General features: G+C 36.1%; 1 protein-coding gene across 1 annotated transcript in view; it reads right to left on the bottom strand.

Moving 5' to 3' along the window:
* Window positions 1–20,632, bottom strand: part of LOC140152171 (uncharacterized) — a 257,889-nt gene that overhangs the window by 98,887 nt on the left and 138,370 nt on the right. The window contains exon 5 of the mRNA XM_072174471.1: window positions 2,374–2,433. Coding sequence (XP_072030572.1) covers window positions 2,374–2,433 — 60 coding nt within the window. The remainder of the gene's footprint in view (window positions 1–2,373; window positions 2,434–20,632) is intronic.

Below are 20,632 nucleotides of genomic sequence, written 5' to 3'. Positions count from 1 at the left end.
AGAAGTAGTGGATTCTGTTTTGGTAGTACTTGGTTGTTCGTAAACCATCACGGACAATGTGGGCGAAAAGTATCTGAATGACTCACCCAAGTTTAAATAATACGTTATTACTTATTTGTGGCTATAAAACCAGAAGTAGAGAAAATTATGTTCTGCAGCTTGAACTCTATATCAATCTGCATGATATACCAGTGTGAATGCTAACCTGCATGAATGATAGTATGAATGCTAGTGTGAATGTAATGCTAACCTGCAGGAATGCTAGTGTGAATGCTAACCGGCATCCCCCAATGAAAATCACCTCAGACAGCAATGCTACTACGAATCACCACCAAGTTTAATCAACCCATTCGTTCTCCTAGAGTTATCCTTTTTTTTATATCAAGCATATCCAGGCATTAACAGCTGAAATCTAAGAGATAATGCTGATAAAACTTCGGCCAGGCGCAAGTGACCTGGTGAAGGGGGTTGCCGTAGATAGCTGGTCAGGCTTTTTCTTTTGCAGGACAGGCAACTTTACCCAACGATTGGGCTTATTACCTGATCATAACTGATTGTAACACGGTCTTTTATCATGGTTCATCTGGATCGCCTTTAGCATATGAGCCACGGGGAGAGCATTTTCTTGTTGTCCAGCTGGGATTTGAATCCGGGACCTCTTCCACCAAAAACAAAGACCTTAACCAGTGTGCCACGCTACTCCCTCAAGTGGGAAACAGAACATCACGGTGGTGTCCTTCAATATGAAATAATAGACTGCTATCTTATCAAGACAGCGCATCCGCATGTTTTCCTGGGTAAGATAAACACACCATATCTGACAGAATAATATTATTGGACATGACATGTGGCTGACTTCTACATAGCCAGAGAGCAGAAGAACAAAATGCATCAGTCAATATTGAGCAGAACTCGAAGTCACAATCAGTTGAACTTCATTCTCTGATAGCATGAACTGTCTATGTTGTTTAGATTGAAATCCATCAAAATTAGACTACCCTGCAATGGACTACAGGTCCTTTTTTATAGCAAAAGTTCTGCCTTCTCTGTGATTTCAAATCAGTAAATTTTGCTGCACCAGAATTAATATCACCTCTTTGATTTCTTTTTCAAAGTTAAAATTTGATTGGTTCTGAATCTTGCAGGGATGATGATGGACACTTTAAAAAAAATCTGACAATGGCGAAGCGTAGCAAAGCTCTATGTCAGTAAAAACATATCCTATGAGACACAAAAGTAATTTGAGCAATTCCGCTTTTCCATTTGAAATCTACACACCCCCTATAGAAGACATGACCTTAATCTCCCATACAGGGAGTGTGATGTTCAAATGGGGCTACCTGAATGAGTGGCTCCATTTGAAATTCACACCCCTGTGTGGTAGATTAAGGTCATGTCTTCCATAGAGGGTGTATGGATTTCAACTGAATAGTCCATTACAGATGAAAATAGTATCACAGCATAAATTGAAGATGTTCAGTATTTTAATTATGACTAGTAACACAAACTTGTGAGTTTCTGAAGCAAATACTGAAATATCAGCAGTAAAAATAAGGAAACAAATGCATTGGGCTATTCCAGTTGCAATCCACACTACCCCTGTGGAAGATTTTGGAAATATCTTAAATTAAGGGGGTACTACACCCCTGCCCAATTTTGTGCCTATTTTTGCATTTTTCTCAAAAATTATAGAGCATTGGTGACAAGTAAGATATTTATATTATAGGGGCAAGGACTACAACTACTGTACTGGAAATTTTATTTCAGCACAGACAACAGTTGTGGTGTTACAGTCAAAAATGAGGGAAAACCAATATTTGATCAATAAATCAATAACTACTTGCCTTGAGTTGCTGAATTTTCAGTGCAGTAGTTCTAGTCCTTGCCCCTATAATATACATATCTTACTTGTCACCAATGCACTATAATTTTTGAGAAAAATGCAAAAATAGGCACAAAATTGGCCAGTGGTGTAGTACCCCCTTAAGTATGTTTTACAAATGTAATTGGTCAGGGTTAATCATTTTGAAATCCATACTCCCACTGTATTTACCTATATCTTCCACAGCTGGATTGAGTATTTTTAAAATGGAAGTTAGATGTCGTGTCAAAGGTCACGACACGACATCCAAACCCCGGAGGGCGCTGGTCTATTGTAATTACTGTTACCCAATTGTCTATTCTATCTTAAACTCATACGCACACTGTGGAAGTCTTCAGCTAAATCTTCTACAGAGGTACTGTAGATTTTAAATGGAATCGCCCATTCTAGTTATGTCTTCCATTGGTATTTATGCTAAGGCGCTATATAATATCCGTTTATTGTATTTTTATTGTATTTACCCGACTTAAATATCCGTTTCCATTACTTACCTTTAATGTTGAGATCTCTTTACGTAATTCAGTGACCCCCTTGTTATGAATTTCATGATTCTGAAATATTAAAGGAAGAAAATAAAAAATCTTTATTAGTTCATTTGTAAATTGATTTAGCACATGACATATACCATAATCACATTGGGTCTTCGATTTCAAGCAGTGGTTAAGCAGCTGCCAATACATGGTAGAAGGCCGGTTCAAGAAAATTGGAAGAGTAATAAAGATATTTCTGGAAATTGTAAATGTCATACACATGTTTAAATGCATATAGCAATTTAACATTTGAAGAAGGGGAAATGTCAAATGCATTCATTAATTTATTTCAAGAAATACGGTGTCCCCTAAAGTATTTAGAAGGTGTGGTTGCAACCTTTCTGGGTGATATCTATCCATGACTTAAATAATCAAATAAACCACTTGGTAAATATGGGTTATACTTAGCAATCCTTTCAGTAACAGAAAACTTACCGCCAAACTTATCAGTCAAGTATTGTTGGCACACCTTCAGGAAGTGAATGCAGCACATCTGCCCTCTCTCATAATCTCAATAACTAAACTTTCACCCAAGTAGTCACATCCCCTACCACAGATGTTTTGGCTTCAATGTTCAAAACTGTTCCTTTTGCCAAGATCAAATCATTAAGGTCACCCAAAGAGGACATTAGTAAGGCACCAGAACCAAATAATAGGTCCGTCTGTTCCTTGTTTAGTGAAATGGACCCCTGGTATATGACCCAGGAATTTTTTGCACATCTTGATGGTTTTACTTGTTTTTTTGTTTATGGTAGAATTGTTAATAAAGATTGACAGACTATTTGATCATTTAAAAACCCTATCAATTAAGCTTTCTTCCACTAAATTAAGAATGGTCTGGCAAACCATACATTAAACCATTTCAAATACTACTGAGCATGGCACATTACCAAATAAATCCTTACACAGATTAAAAATTTCTATTGACACCTTTAATGTAATAATTCTAAGATGTACTAATATTTCATCCTTTCAAACTCCATAGTGGTTCAAAACCTCCTAAGCAACTGCTGTCTACGATTTCGATATGAAGTAATCAAGTAAAATGAGAGAGATGTCAGTAGGATTGATTTTGAGAGAGGGCCAAAAGAAGTGCTTCATTTCTCTTATATTTTCTTGTTTTCAACAGCGTGAAAGTTATCATTTCTGATGAAGCATGCGTCAAATTTTGATGGGGTATTCTGCAAATTGTTGCCAATACAAAAGGCTATAATATTGAACTGAAATCTGAAAATTAATTTTGTCAATCAAAAGACTCATTTTTTCCTAGTTTGCATCACATATTTTGTTGCAATATTTCTAAATAAAATATGCTCAAAATCACAGAGGTAGGAATAATAGGTCTGCCTGTTCCTTGCTTCATTTCAACAAAGTTTTAAATTTCAGAAATGTAATTAAAATTTTAAGTGTTGGAATAAGAACTCCACTAGATTGAGGTAATAATGTCCTGCGTATTATGAATTACTTAGAGTATTGTGTCTGGTTGGGCATTGACAGTAAATGCAGACAATCAAATCCCACCTATTATAAATTTAGTTCCTACTCAATTTCTCTTCATAAGGAGCTTCTTTTATATTAAGTATTGGAAGGTTGACACATTTAAAGTGGTTTTAGCTTTTAAGCACAAATTTCCTTTATCTAAAATTCTCTAGATTTTGTACATATCCAAGTCAACCAGTAATTATGACAATGGAGACTTTTTTCACTTCTCAAAGAATGTTACATGTTGCCAAGTCTACTGAAGCAAATGCGTTGCAGCTATTCCAGATGAAATCCATACACCCCCTATGGAAGACATGACCTTAATAATCTCCCACACTGGGAGTGTGAATTTCATATGAGGTTGGAGATTAAGGCCATGTCTTCCATTGGATTTCAACTGGAATTGCCCATTCAACATCAAAGTTTTGCATACCAACCAACCACTCCCGACTAGATATTGTGCTGTCTTTTGAATTTCACCTGAAGTCAATGTGCTATCAATTGTTTAATTCCTGTATAAATAATTAACATTATTATTCATAAAATCATTAACATTCATGACGTGAAATACCACTTGCAGAGCTTTGCAATGGAGCGATGTACCCCAAGCATATTATTGGTAATTGCATGGCTGCACCGTTTTGAACAATTTACATGCATATATTTGTGCGTATCTACAAAGTAATGGCAAGTTCACTTTAATTGCAGGCGAGGCCTTTCGGGAGGGATGGGGGGCATGACTGAACTTTTTTTGGCCCTTTGGGGATTTAAAACTTTTTAGGTAATTATGATATATTTTTAATTAGCTTAATAACTGGATGATTGTTTTTATGTTCAAATGACAGGTACCAAATTCATATTTTTCATCAGAGTTGTGCAATGTTCTATACAAAAATAACATAGTGCATACATGTACATTGATATTTATAATTTGAACTACAACTCATACATACAGCCATTAACCTCTAAATAAGCACTCAAACATGAATCACGATCAAAGTGTTTTTCATACTGCATTTTTAATTTCAATTTCTTTTGAATAATCATTTTCAGTTTGTCAACCGTTCATACACAAATATGGTTCCCTATGGAGAAGAAAAAAACAACAGACCTCAAGTTATGGTATAGAACTAGTGATCCAGCCACGATTGTTTTGCTTTCATTTTCCTGTCGCGTTATTTACTTCCCCATTATTTACTTAACATTTAAAATTCAGATTATAACGGCTACAAGCTACATACAAATTACGCCGAACATAGCATTTCAAGGACAGTGTCGTACTGGGAATTGTTGTAATGACTGTCCTATGAGGTTTCCTGATGTAATTAATGCTGTGATACCAAACAGTGAAATTTAATTAGATTGGGGGGTTAATTTCTGGGGCTATAGAGACAAGTGGTTTTGTTCAATGTTGATGCATTGACTACAAAGTAACCGTAATTGTGTTTGAATACAGTTAATGTGGTTTGAGAGAATTGGGATGCACAGCTTGTCTGTGCAGGACAGCAATATGGCACGAGTGGATCCACATTGAACTACATCAATGTGGATTTAGTTCGAATTGGATCAATTGTGTTTGAATACAGTTAATGTGGTTGAGAGAATTGTGATGCACAGCTTGTCTGTGTGTATAGCTACATGTCACGAGTGGATCCACATTGAACTACATCAATGTGGATTTAGTCATTGTGTTTGAATACAGTTAATGTGGTTTGAAAGAACTGGGATGCACAGCTTGTCTATGAGAATAGCTACATGGCACGAGTGGATCCACATTGAGATACATCAATGTGGATTTAGTTCAAATGGGATCAATTGTGTTTGAATACAACCAATGTGGATAGAGAGAATATTGGGATGTAGATTTAGGGAATTTCGATCAAAATCAGGGTCTGCGCATGAAAGTAGTAAGGTGGGTTGCCTGAAAAATTGCATCACACATAAAAATCAAACATGCATACATTTTAATGATCCTTGGCAAATTAGAAAAGTCAAATGTTCAAGAGGTAAACTGTCAATGATATGCAAACATGGCCGAGTCCTGCTTTCCTGATCTACAAAGTCCCATGATCTTTCAGGGTATCTATATAATACATGTGGATTTAAATCAATCTTGACTTTAATACGGAATACAAAAACACCCACAGTGTATTATGTTAGAATAGCAGGTAATCTGGTTTGAGAGAACTCAGATGTCATGTGTTTTTGGGGTGATGTATATGGGTTATTTGGGTTTAAATCTATCATGGACCCTTCCTTCCCAGGGTCCGTGTATAGAATAAAAAGTAACAGCTATCCAGTACAGAAATGAAGGTGTGGTTCAACAAAATCAGGACACCATTGTGTCTATGGGGATTTAATTAGCCATGTTAATATGGAGGTTGAAAATATAAGGATTCTGAACATTTGAGTTTTCATTACTACAATCAAGGAAAAAAAGTCCTTGGAACGCTTATACACTCTGTCGAAATTCGTGCAGAATTTCTTATGTTCATGGAAATGACCTATATTGTGTTTGGGAAGAAACATGACATCTACAACAATGATTTACCCTTCCCTCTCCCCATCAAGCAATGTTGGAACACATTGGGGAACCGCTGAAGACATTGGCAGTTCTCAACATTGCACGGGGAGAGGGGTGACAGTTTTCCGTTATTTACACGCAAGCGCCCAAGACTTTTTCCTTGATTGTCTCTACCGAATGCAAAATATTTCATCTAAATTTCGTTTTTGTCTCATAACTCAAAAACGGAATGTCGTATGAGCTTCAAATTGCACACGATTTGAGAGTGGGTCATATGCTTTGTAATCATAATAAAATTGTTAATAAAGAATTTGGTTTATTTAGGGAGTGGTCATTGGAAACACCCCCTATGCTAAATTACTCACGTTTCTTAATCATGGCTCTAAAATGCTCTAAAATGTCGTTTTTGTCCATAACTCAAAAACAGAATGTTGTATGAGTTTCATATTGCACCAGATTTGAGAGTAGATAATATCCTTTTGAATCATAATAAACATTTTTATAAAATTGTTGGGTTATTCAGGGAGTGGTGACTGAAAACACCTCCTATGCTAAATTACACAAGTTTCGTAATTATGCCCTCTACTGTAGTCAAATTTCGTTTTTGTCTCGTAACTCAAACACACTACAAATACATTTATTTACAATATCACAATGTTTTGCAGCATGTTTCCAAAATATTTTCAATGTTATTAAAACTCCAAACATTTTGTACCCTTTATGATATAACCCAACATGTAAATGTTTTGTCTAAAACTTGTGTTTGCTGAGTATAGGCATATATAAATGTTTTCTGGAAAACTTGTGTATGCTGAGTATAGGCATATCCGAGCGAATCACAAAGATCATGATGTAACAATTTGAAACAACTCATTTCTGAATATTATTTCTATTAAGACACGCTTTTGCGATGAGAAAAACAAGAAAAAAAAAAACACAATTGAATATACTTTTAAAAAAAAGACCACCACTGGGACTCGAACCATTCACATCGGTCAATAGTCAAAAGGTTATCAGTCTGAGGACTAATCCGCTTCATGCGCTGCCATTTCGCAATCAAGTAACAAGTTTTGTTCTTTTATAGTAATCAGGTATCGGGAAAGTGTAAACTTGTATAGAGTGCTTGCACGAAAGGTCATGAGTTCAAATCATCCTCCAGACACGCTCCATAAGATATGCTAATGCATGGAGTACAAAGAATTACTTTGATCAAAACCAGTTAAACAGGTGATTGGTATTGTACTCCGTGCATTTGCATGTCCTCTGGAGCGTGTCTTTAGAATGGTTTGAACTTTGTGATCTTCCATGCAAGCACCCTATAGTAGAAACCTCAAAATGTATCAGTTTACCATAATGACAAAATGGCAGTGTTGTAGTCGAGTCCTCGTCATCCGAGTCCGAGTCCAAGTCCGAGTCCTTGGTGTCCGAGTCCAAGTCCGAGTCCGAGTCCCTGCCAATTTCTAATGTCCGAGTCCGAGTCCGAGTCCGAGTCCTCAATGTTCGAGTCCGAGTCCGAGTCCGAGTCCTTATGTATCAAATTCAAGCCCGGGGTTTTCACCAATACTTTATCAACGTGTATAGCCTATACTTAACCAGAATTTTAGTTCTATATTATTTTCTTGTAAATACATAATTTGCTAGTCCCACCTAGCATGCCTAGTATTGTTTTGGGGCTGTGCAATAATTATTCTGAGCCCGGAGGGTGAAATTGCCAAAATGCTTCCCCCTCCCGACCTGCCAAAATCTTTGCACCCCTTTACACATGCCATTTTTTGGGGATCCCAATTTCCAAACCTTAAATGGTTTAGATAATTATGTTTCGAGTGCAGCGAGCAGGGAAATCTGTATTATGTAAGCGTTTCCGTACTGTTTTCTAAGCCTTTTTAGAGCGTTTTATTTGAAAGGTGCCCCATATGTGCCAAAAATTGCTTGTTCCCCCCTCTCTGCTTGCCAAAAATTGCTTCCACCCTGCCTTTCGATCGGTCAAAAAATAGCATACCTTGGAAACAGAGCAGAGGATGATTTAAGGAAGCCCCATCATGCACTGCAAACGTGTTATCACCAGAGTTTCAACTGCCACTTTACTTTTCAAATCCCATTGAATTCTGTGCAAAAGATGTTGTTTAAGAATTGTGCGTGTGTCATTATTACTTAGTCGATTTCAGATCTAAAGTGATGTATGCATGAAGGATAATTCACACCTTCACATAAAATGTGAAATCGACCAGCATTGTGAATACGTTTTTATTGTAAATATATCAGTCCAAATTCAAATTTAACCATGCCCGTCAATGCAATGTGCGAGCAGTAGTGTCATGTTCACTCACATGCTCACACAGCTGTGCTAACCACACAGTGGCGTGGTGGGAAGTGCTTAAATCATCCTCTGGAAACAGAGTGTAATCACAGACTCCCACCAACTTATTAGGCTTGTGTTTTAGAGAGGCACTCTGAAAATTGTAGGTCTTTAGCTCAAATTTGGAAATATTTTGAATTTGTTAGCTCCAAAGCCTATAATTTGGCCCAACTTTAGACCTCCACAAAAATGTTGAAATTTCAGTTCATCAAGCCCCTATTTTGCACCAAAATCAGTTCTTATAGTTCCCAAAGTTCGGCGCCGCGCACCCCTACCAAAATTTAACTTGAGTGCCCCAGAGTATTATTATTATTATTATTATTTATGTACATTCTAGACTTATGTCTAACAAAGCAGTCATGTCAAAATAAACAAATATGATTAAAATCCATTTAACCAATTAAAGATATATCTGAAAGCAATCTTGCTTTTTGATTGTAGGCCTACTTTTATTTACAAACTGAATTTATTTGCATGTAAAACTACTTAAATTAATCATGTGATGTGATCATTGATCAAGCATAAGAAGTTTACAATGAACGAAAATAAAAGACCTAAAAGACCCTATTTAGCGGACTCGAGGAGGACTCGGCCGAGTCCCCGAGTCCTTGGGGTCCGAGTCCGAGTCCAAGTCCTTAGCTTCCGAGTCCAAGTCCGAGTCCGAGTCCTTGAAAAAAGGACTCGAGTCCGAGTCCGAGTCCCGAGTCCTCCAACACTGCTGACTACTATAAAAGAACAAAACTTGTTACTTCGTTTGTGCAATGGCAGCGTGGCGTAGCGGATAAGTCCTCCGACTGTTAACCTTTTGGCTATTGACTGATGTGCATGGTTCGAGTCCCAATGGTGGTCTATATTTTTTCTTTAAGTGTATTAAATTGTTGTTGTTTTTTTCTTTTATTTTTTTCTCATCGCATAAGCGTATTTTGTTATAAATACTATTCAGAAAAGCGTTGTTTCAAATTGTTACATCATAATCTTTCTGATTCGCTCGGATGTGCCTATACTCAGTAAACACAAGTTTTAGAGGAAACATAAATTTTACACGTTAGGTTATATCATAAAGGGTACATAACGTTTTAATAACATTAAAAAAAAAACATTTTGGAAACATGCTGCAAAACATTGTGATATTGTACGAAAAATGCATTTGTAGTGTTTTTTGAGTTATGAGACAAAAAGCGAAAATTGACTCAGTATCATACAGAAGAGGGCCATAATTACAAAACTTGTGTCATTTAGCATAGGAGGTGTTGTCAGTGACCAATCCCTAAATAACTCAACATTTTTATCAACAATTTTATTATGATTCAAAAGGATATTATCTACTCTCTAATCGTGTGCAATATGAAGCTCATACAGCATTCTGTTTTTGAGTTATGGACAAAATCGACATTTTAGAGCAGTTTAGAGCCATAATTATGAAAAGTGTGTAATTTAGCATATGGGGTGTTTTCAGTGACCACTTCCTAAATAAACCAAATTCTTTATCAACAATTTTATTATGATTGCAAAGCATATAATCCCCTCTCAAATCGTGTACAATATGAAGCTCATACAACATTCTGTTTTTGAGTTATGGACAAAAACGACATTTTAGAGCAGTTTAGAGCCATAATTATGAAACGTGTGTAATTTAGCATATGGGGTGTTTTCGGTGACCACTCCCTAAGTAAACCAAATTCGTTATCAACAATTTTATTATGATTGCAAAGTATATAACCCACTCTCAAATCGTGTGAAATTTGAAGCTCATACGACATTCCGTTTTTGAGTTATGAGACAAAAACGAAATTTAGATGAAATATTTTGCATTCGGTAGAGACAATCAAGGAAAAAAGTCCTTGGGCAGCTTACACTCTGTCGAAATTCCGTGCAGAATTTCTTATGTTCATGGAAATGACCTATATTGTGTTTGGGAAGAAACATGACATCTACAACAATGATTTACCTTCCCTCTCCCCATCAAGCAATGTTGTAACACATTGTGGGTCCGCTGATGACATTGGCAGTTCTCAACATTGCACGGGGGAGAGGGGGTGACAGTTTTCCGTTATTTACACGCAAGCGTTCCAAGACTTTTTTCCTTGATTGTAGTTTCAGCAATAAGGTTAAGGCATCGGATAGCAACGTTTGCACTGTATTTTTTGTGGGACCAGAGAGTACATCAGATACAACAAATTGCATTCTGAATACAAGAAATGTCCTTGTAATGTCAAATAATTTTTTTTTTTAATTTATGATATTGGTCTATGATCTATTTACCATGCATTATGCATATCTTCTAAATTCCTTCTAAATCTCAGTGTGATGTATACTACTGTACACTCATTTCCATATACATTGGCCACATGCTTTTGACTTAAAATTCTTTATTTTCTATTGATATATGATATATGTATGTTCATATATCACTTTTCCTAAACAGTACAAATGTATTTATGAATATTCTCAACCATCCGGATAGATAAGTATAGTTGGACTAAATCTGTTCAACTGTACTTACTGTTTTTGTTGGCTATGACGTGATACTGTAGCCAGTAAAAAATGTAAGTCCAGTTGAACAGATTTATAATTTTGTCCAACTTATATATGGTACAAAGTGTACATATTTCTTCAACCCCTCCGAATCCCCCTCAAGAAATGGCAAATATTTCATCATTTTCTCGCAGAAATTGTTTTTGCCATTTTTTTTTTTTTTACAATATGCACCATAGTTTATTTTTACCACTCCTCCCCTCATACATATGCTTTGTACGTATGGGAAAATGGTGCAAATGTTGAAAGACCCATTACTGTTATGGTCAATACATTGTTGGCAGCATTCATATAATGATACAGGAAGAGACCATCTATTTAACCTCATTATATAAGGGCTTCATCCATGGGACTATTCCCGATGAAATCCATACACTCTATGGAAGATATGACCTTAATCTCACACACAGGGAGTGTAGATTTCAAATGGAGTCACCATTTAGGTAATCCCATTTGAAATTCACACTCCCTGTGTGGAAAATTAAGGTCATATCTTCCATAGAGGATAATGGATTTCAACTGAAATAACCCATGGTAATTCTTCATATCATACCCACTTCACCCAGTGAGTAATTCAACAAAACATACCAATGCTTTCCACATTGTTTTGTTCCCTTGTTAAATTTTCATTTTCATTTGAATTAAAATTACCAACAATTGTACATTTTGAAAGATATTCAATTGAAAATTTCTTTAATATTAAAAAACAGTTTCTGTAATGATACTTATGCAGTCAGCAAGATTAGCAAGCTATGTTATGCATTTGAAAGTGTCTTCTTCATTAGATATCAAGTCTGAAAGACTGAAAATGTCATCTTCAGCAGAAAGTAAAGTGTAGTCTTCAGTAGACAATGAATCTGACAGAACAAAAATATCATCTTCAGCAGATATTAATATGTCATCTTTAGGATATTGTAAAATGGGATTGTTGAATATGTTATCTTCAGATGACCTTGAAGACTCCATGTAATCTTGAACAGTAAAAAACGGAATAAAAATTTCATCATCAGCATACGTTGGACTTGAAGTGTCATACTCTGCAGATAAAAAACCTGTTGGAATAAATATGTCATTTCCAGTTGGTGGTGTTAACCTGTCATTCTTTGCGAATAACAGATTAATTGAAATGAAAATGTCATCTTCAGTAGATATGATAGAGTCATGTTCACTAGCCAATTCTGGTACTGTGATAATATTATCTTTCACAGTGTTATCTTCAGTAGATAGCAAATCCATTGGACTGAAAATGTTTCTTCTAGCTGATAGTAAAGCCTTATCTGTATGTGATAGCATCTGTTTCCTCCAGTACACACTGGCTATGCTTGGATCTAGGTGCAATATACTCAAGCAGGATATCACAATGTATTGCGATCTCCTTGAATAGCTCATATTCATTGTACATCTAGAAAGCGGTGATGGATTCCCAATAGCGCAAGATGAATCTTTTTATGAACCTGTTGGCATTGATATTCAGTGAATTTACTTAGCAAGATTCATGCACACAACACCACAATGGAATACAACATCAAAATAGGATGGCGAATACCTGACTAATATAATTGGCAGAATTTGCCGACAAGGTTGCCTAATCGGTCAATATAATACTGACGTCAAACAGAGCTGGCTCGTCTTGGGTTCAAGTGTTTTAAGCAACAGATCAATCACACAGAATAAAGAGAGAAACAGTACACTTTTCCGTTTTTACAATAAAACATGATACCATTGATGTATTGCCACTGCATGCAAAAAGTTGCAGTAGGCAAAACTGCTTCCACTTGCAAGATTTAACATACTTGTATGTAACTTTGCAATTATGTAATTGCTATAATTGGACTAAATTATAATTCTGTTCAACTGGACTTACTGTTTTAGATGGCTACGGTAAAACAATAAGTCCAGTTGAACAGAATTATAATTTAGTCCAACTATATTTATCTACCTGGATGACTGAAAATATTCATTAATACATATAATTGCTATCCTAACTCAAGATAAACAACCCATATATCTGAAATTATTTGACAAATGCTAATTAGGTTATTTGGGTGCTTTTTGAAAACCAAATGGGAGCACAAAAACAATCCTTGCCCTACAATACCCATTGATTGACTATTTGCAAGAAATTCCCACCAAGAACCCATTTTCCCACCCAAATAGCACAGGTATTTACTTTCATCTGAATTTATGCTAGACTCTTGTTATAAGGGATACTAATGAAGCCTGTTAAGCTGTGTCGGAAGTCACATTGTCACCTTTTGTGCTGACAACAATTAGCCTTTTCAAAGTATGTCATACATTAAAGAAGAGAAGTACTCAATCTGAAGACTGAATATAAAGAAAAGACTTGACCCACTGTCCAGCACCATCATATTGTGTCTGCCATGCCTCTAAAACTTAAGGCTCATGAGAATCCACATGGACAGTGTCTTGCAGTTTTAGTTTGCCATGAATGAACAATAATGTTTACTGTCAGTCTATAATACCAAATTTATTAATTCGTTTAAACAATTCATTGATGCTAGCACTGGTGGCATCCATTACTCCTTGTAGACAGGAAGTCTGGAAGGGTGACCTCTATGCTGTGGATGGTCTTGCTGTACTTTTGAATGGGATAGCAGTAAGCGTGGTCAATTTATAGACCGAAATGTTTGATTTTTCCCAAGTTTGTCAGAGCATAACAAGACTTTCTGCTGATGGCTTTTATTGCGGCTGGTAAATATTTTTTAAATTAAGTTTTTCACAATACATTAAAGAGACCCCTGCTGTATAATAAACTAGCTAGGTAAGCTTTGAATAACGTTCATGAAAATTATCAAAAAAATGCCTATTCTTTTGTGTGCATATGGTCCATCACCTGTCACTTGGTAATCTTGTAACTTGTCTAATGGCGCTGCCCATGACCACTCAATGAATTGTTTAATTTGAATTAATCAATTTGATATTAAAGACAGACTGTGTAATTCTTCCTACTGGTGGTTACCTTCACCTTCCCTCACTAGGATCCACAACATGCTCATCTACCAAGGGGACATTTCTTTAACCTATACATTTGTACATTCATTGAATGACCTTTGAAAATTAGGGTACTAAAACTCATACTCTGCAACTTGAGGTCAAATTTTGCTCTATGATTGTTTAATTGAGGTTATTGAACTATGCCATTGGGATGAGGCCATTGTGGTTATAGTGCCTAATCAAGTCACATTCAAATAACACAAATTCTATCGCAAGATTTTTTCCTAGTACATGTAATTTGTTTCCTATATATCCGTAACAGATTACTTCAAATACATATCCCACGGCAACTGTCAGAATTAAAGCAAATAAACAAAAGACCCATTTAGAGAATGAAAAAGTCCAGAGCTAGCTGAATCTGGAATAGCATACACTGGCTAATATTTGACTACCTGCACTTGCTGAGTAACGTGGGTATGTATGGATTCAAATTGGCTACATGAAATGTAGCAGAATAAACACTATTTTACATCAGCCTAGCTATTCCTTTAAGTAATCATATGCCCCTTGGGAGAGTTTTATTTTCATATAGAATTTTTATTGCTTCCTATTATACACTTGGAAATTCTAGTAACAATAAAATGTATGGCCCAAAGGCTCTTTATTATAATATGAAGTAGCTATTGTGGACAGTTTCTTGTTTAAAATGAAGAAAGATTTTTTTTAATGAGGAAACAAATCAACTTGAGGACTAGATTTTATGAAACAGATATAACATATCAAACCAACAGTAACTTAATCAAGTCAAAACAGGTAGATTAGTAAATTATGTGGTGCATAAAATGTGTCCCTGCCAAAATGGGAAGTTCTAGGGCTTTCATGGTTTGTAAAAGAAAAAGGAAAAAACAAACCACATATTTGCAAAATGACCCCTGGATGCCATTTGACCTCACATCTAATAACATCACACATGTCAATGTACCCAAGGGTCACTGGGTCAAAGTTCCATTGAAATCCATCCAAGCATGTGGGAGAAATCAACCATAGAAGGTAGGGTTAATGCAAACAGGTTAACACTTCCTGCACATTGAAGCTCATTTTATAATCCGCTTTCCAAACTTCATTTGGCGGGGACAACATCACAGTGGGACAACATAATAGCAATGTTACCCTTTTATTTGATTGTCACAAGATATCATATGTTTCACTTTGCACTCTTTATTTCCACCTTGAACTTTTTATTATCTTGCCAGCATATGCAAACATACGAATTGTGTATGTAGTCTCATTGCTAAAATCTCTTAGAGATTCCGCAAGATTTCCAAATTCTCATCTAGCGGAGTTCACAAGATTTCCAAATTTACATACAGATGACTTGTAGATGCATTCTCATTGCTAAAATCTCTCAGAGATTGCACAAGATTTCCAAATTTGTATCCAGCCAAACTGTGGGTGGGATTGTGAGCGCAGGTAGTCTCACTGCTGAAATCGCTTAGTCTCATTGCTAAACTTCAACCAGATTTGTGCAGCACTTTTAAGTCCTACCCGGGGGAGTGTGGATTATGAATGGCATAGCCAATGAGCTGATCATGATTTACTAACGTCCTAGAATAACCCCTGATTTGCAATGGCAAGGATTCTTTTGATGGTCTTATCTCTATTAGCATGGTTAGTTTCTTGAGAATGTACAAGATGCATGCATGGTGAAGTAGTTATGAGTTGAACATGAAATTTGCTACATGTATGTGTTAACCACCAATGTTAATGGTATCGTAAATTACATGTTGTACTGCATCAATGTCTACATAAATTATATATGTAACTATTACAGGATTCCAGTAATTTGTAGTAACCTAGGTAGGAATGTTAAACTGTTCATTGTAATTCCTTTCCTTATAAAAGATACGACACATAGTTTCGTTGAGTGTTTCATACTGTTGCAAGTGGCATTTGTGAGGCTTTGGTGAAACTAGAAATGATTTCTTAGTTGTACTAAACATGATACAAATTCCAAAATATGATCATCATGGAAGAAATTCTTACACAATTGCCTGACTTGTACTTCTGATTTCATCACATCACACCAAGTACATATATTTTGTCATGGAGGAAATTCTGACACAATTGCCCGACTTGTACTTGTGATTTCACCACATCACACCAAGTACATATATTTTGTCAAGGAAGAAATTCTGACACAATTGCCTGACTTGTACTTCTGATATCATCACATCACACCAAGTACATATATTTTGTCAAGGAAGAAATTCTGACACAATTGCCTGACTTGTACTTCTGATTTCACCACATCACACCAAGTACATATAATTTATCAAGGAAGAAATTCTGACACAATTGCCTGACTTGTACTTCTGATTTCATCACATCACACCAAGTGCATATATTTTGTCAAGGAAGAAATTCTGACACAATTGCCTGACTTGTACTTCTGATTTCAGCACATCACACCAAGTACATATATTTTGTCAAGGAAGAAATTCTGACACAATTGCCTGACTTGTACTTCTGATATCATCACATCACACCAAGTACATATATTTTGTCAAGGAAGAAATTCTGACACAATTGCCTGACTTGTACTTCTGATTTCACCACATCGCACCAAGTACATACATTTTGTCATGGAAGAAATTCTGACACAATTGCCTGACTTGTACTTCTGATTTCACCACATCGCACCAAGTACATACATTTTGTCATGGAAGAAATTCTGACACAATTGCCTGACTTGTACTTCTGATTTCACCACATCACACCAAGTACATATATTTTGTCAAGGAAGAAATTCTGACACAATTGCCTGACTTGTACTTCTGATTTCACCACATCACACCAAGTACATATATTTTGTCAAGGAAGAAATTCTGAAACAATTGCCTGACTTGTACTTCTTATTTCACCACATCACACCAAGTACATATATTTTGTCAAGGAAGAAATTCTGACACAATTGCCTGACTTGTACTTCTGATTTCACCACATCACACCAAGTACATATATTTTGTCAAGGAAGAAATTCTGACACAATTGCCTGACTTGTACTTCTGTTTTCACCACATCACACCAAGTACATATATTTTGTCAAGGAAGAAATTCCGACACAATTGCCTGACTTGTACTTCTGATTTCACCACATCACACCAAGTATATATATTTCGTCAATGAAGAAATTTTGACACAAGTGCCTGACTTGTACTTCTGATTTCACCACATCACACCAAGTACATATATTTTGTCAAGGAAGAAATTTTGACACAAGTGCCTGACTTGTACTTCTGATTTCACCACATCACACCAAGTACATATATTTTGTCAAGGAAGAAATTTGGACACAAGTGCCTGACTTGTACTTCTGATTTCACCACATCACACCAAGTACATATATTTTGTCAAGGAAGAAATTTTGCCACAAGTGCCTGACTTGTACTTCTGATTTCACCACATCACACCAAGTACATATATTTTGTGATGGAAGAAATTCTGACACAATTGCCTGACTTGTACTTCTGATTTCACCACATCACACCAAGTACATATATTTTGTCAAGGAAGACATTCTGACACAATTGCCTGCCTGACTTGTACTTCTGATTTCACCACATCACACCAAGTACATATATTTTGTCAAGGAAGACATTCTGACACAATTGCCTGACTTGTACTTCTGATTTCACCACATCACACCAAGTACTTATATTTTGTCAAGGAAGAAATTCTGACACAATTGCCTGACTTGTACTTCTGATTTCACCACATCACACCAAGTACATATATTTTGTGAAGGAAGAAATTCTGACACATTTGGCTGACTTGTACTTCTGATTTCACCACATCACACCAAGTACATATATTTTGTCAAAGAAGACATTCTGACACAATTGCCTGACTTGTACTTCTGATTTCACCACATCACACCAAGTACATATAATTTATCAAGGAAGAAATTCTGACACAATTGCCTGACTTGTACTTCTGATTTCATCACATCACACCAAGTGCATATATTTTGTCAAGGAAGAAATTCTGACACAATTGCCTGACTTGTACTTCTGATTTCAGCACATCACACCAAGTACATATATTTTGTCAAGGAAGAAATTCTGACACAATTGCCTGACTTGTACTTCTGATATCATCACATCACACCAAGTACATATATTTTGTCAAGGAAGAAATTCTGACACAATTGCCTGACTTGTACTTCTGATTTCACCACATCACACCAAGTACATATATTTTGTCAAGGAAGAAATTCTGACACAATTGCCTGACTTGTACTTCTGATTTCACCACATCACACCAAGTACATATATTTTGTCAAGGAAGAAATTCTGACACAATTGCCTGACTTGTACTTCTTATTTCACCACATCACACCAAGTACATATATTTTGTCAAGGAAGAAATTCTGACACAATTGCCTGACTTGTACTTCTGATTCACCACATCACACCAAGTACATATATTTTGTCAAGGAAGAAATTCTGACACAATTGCCTGACTTGTACTTCTGTTTTCACCACATCACACCAAGTACATATATTTTGTCAAGGAAGAAATTCCGACACAATTGCCTGACTTGTACTTCTGATTTCACCACATCACACCAAGTATATATATTTGTCAATGAAGAAATTTTGACACAAGTGCCTGACTTGTACTTCTGATTTCACCACATCACACCAAGTACATATATTTTGTCAAGGAAGAAATTTTGACACAAGTGCCTGACTTGTACTTCTGATTTCACCACATCACACCAAGTACATATATTTTGTCAAGGAAGAAAGAAATTTTGCCACAAGTGCCTGACTTGTACTTCTGATTTCACCACATCACACCAAGTACATATATTTTGTGATGGAAGAAATTCTGACACAATTGCCTGACTTGTACTTCTGATTTCACCACATCACACCAAGTACATATATTTTGTCAAGGAAGACATTCTGACACAATTGCCTGCCTGACTTGTACTTCTGATTTCACCACATCACACCAAGTACATATATTTTGTCAAGGAAGACATTCTGACACAATTGCCTGACTTGTACTTCTGATTTCACCACATCACACCAAGTACTTATATTTTGTCAAGGAAGAAATTCTGACACAATTGCCTGACTTGTACTTCTGATTTCACCACATCACACCAAGTACATATATTTTGTGAAGGAAGAAATTCTGACACATTTGGCTGACTTGTACTTCTGATTTCACCACATCACACCAAGTACATATATTTTGTCAAAGAAGACATTCTGACACAATTGCCTGACTTGTACTTCTGATTTCACCACATCACACCAAGTACATATATTTTGTCAAGGAAGAAATTCTGACACAATTGCCTGACTAGTACTTCTGTTTTCACCACATCACACCAAGTACATATATTTTGTCAAGGACGAAATTTTGACACAATTGCCCGACTTGTACTTCTGATTTCACCACATCACACCAAGTACATATATTTTGTCAAGGAAGAAATTTGGACACAAGTGCCTGACTTGTACTTCTGATTTCACCACATCACACCAAGTACATATATTTTGTCAAGGAAGAAATTTTGCCACAAGTGCCTGACTTGTACTTCTGATTTCACCACATCACACCAAGTACATATATTTTGTGATGGAAGAAATTCTGACACAATTGCCTGACTTGTACTTCTGATTTCACCACATCACACCAAGTACATATATTTTGTCAAGGAAGACATTCTGACACAATTGCCTGCCTGACTTGTACTTCTGATTTCACCACATCACACCAAGTACATATATTTTGTCAAGGAAGACATTCTGACACAATTGCCTGACTTGTACTTCTGATTTCACCACATCACACCAAGTACTTATATTTTGTCAAGGAAGAAATTCTGACACAATTGCCTGACTTGTACTTCTGATTTCACCACATCACACCAAGTACATATATTTTGTGAAGGAAGAAATTCTGACACATTTGGCTGACTTGTACTTCTGATTTCACCACATCACACCAAGTACATATATTTTGTCAAAGAAGACATTCTGACACAATTGCCTGACTTGTACTTCTGATTTCACCACATCACACCAAGTACATATATTTTGTCAAGGAAGAAATTCTGACACAATTGCCTGACTAGTACTTCTGTTTTCACCACATCACAGCAAGTACATATATTTTGTCAAGGACGAAATTTTGACACAATTGCCCGACTTGTACTTCTGATTTCACCACATCACACCAAGGACATATATTCTGTCAAGGAAGAAATTCTGACACAATTGCCTGACTTGTACTTCTGATTTCACCACATCACACCAAGTGCATACATTTTGTCAAGGAAGAAATTCTGA

The sequence above is a fragment of the Amphiura filiformis genome, chromosome 5 (assembly GCF_039555335.1).
Source record: "Amphiura filiformis chromosome 5, Afil_fr2py, whole genome shotgun sequence".
In the NCBI taxonomy this organism is placed as follows: Eukaryota; Metazoa; Echinodermata; class Ophiuroidea; order Amphilepidida; family Amphiuridae; genus Amphiura; species Amphiura filiformis.
This window is presented reverse-complemented; position numbering and strand designations above follow the sequence as displayed.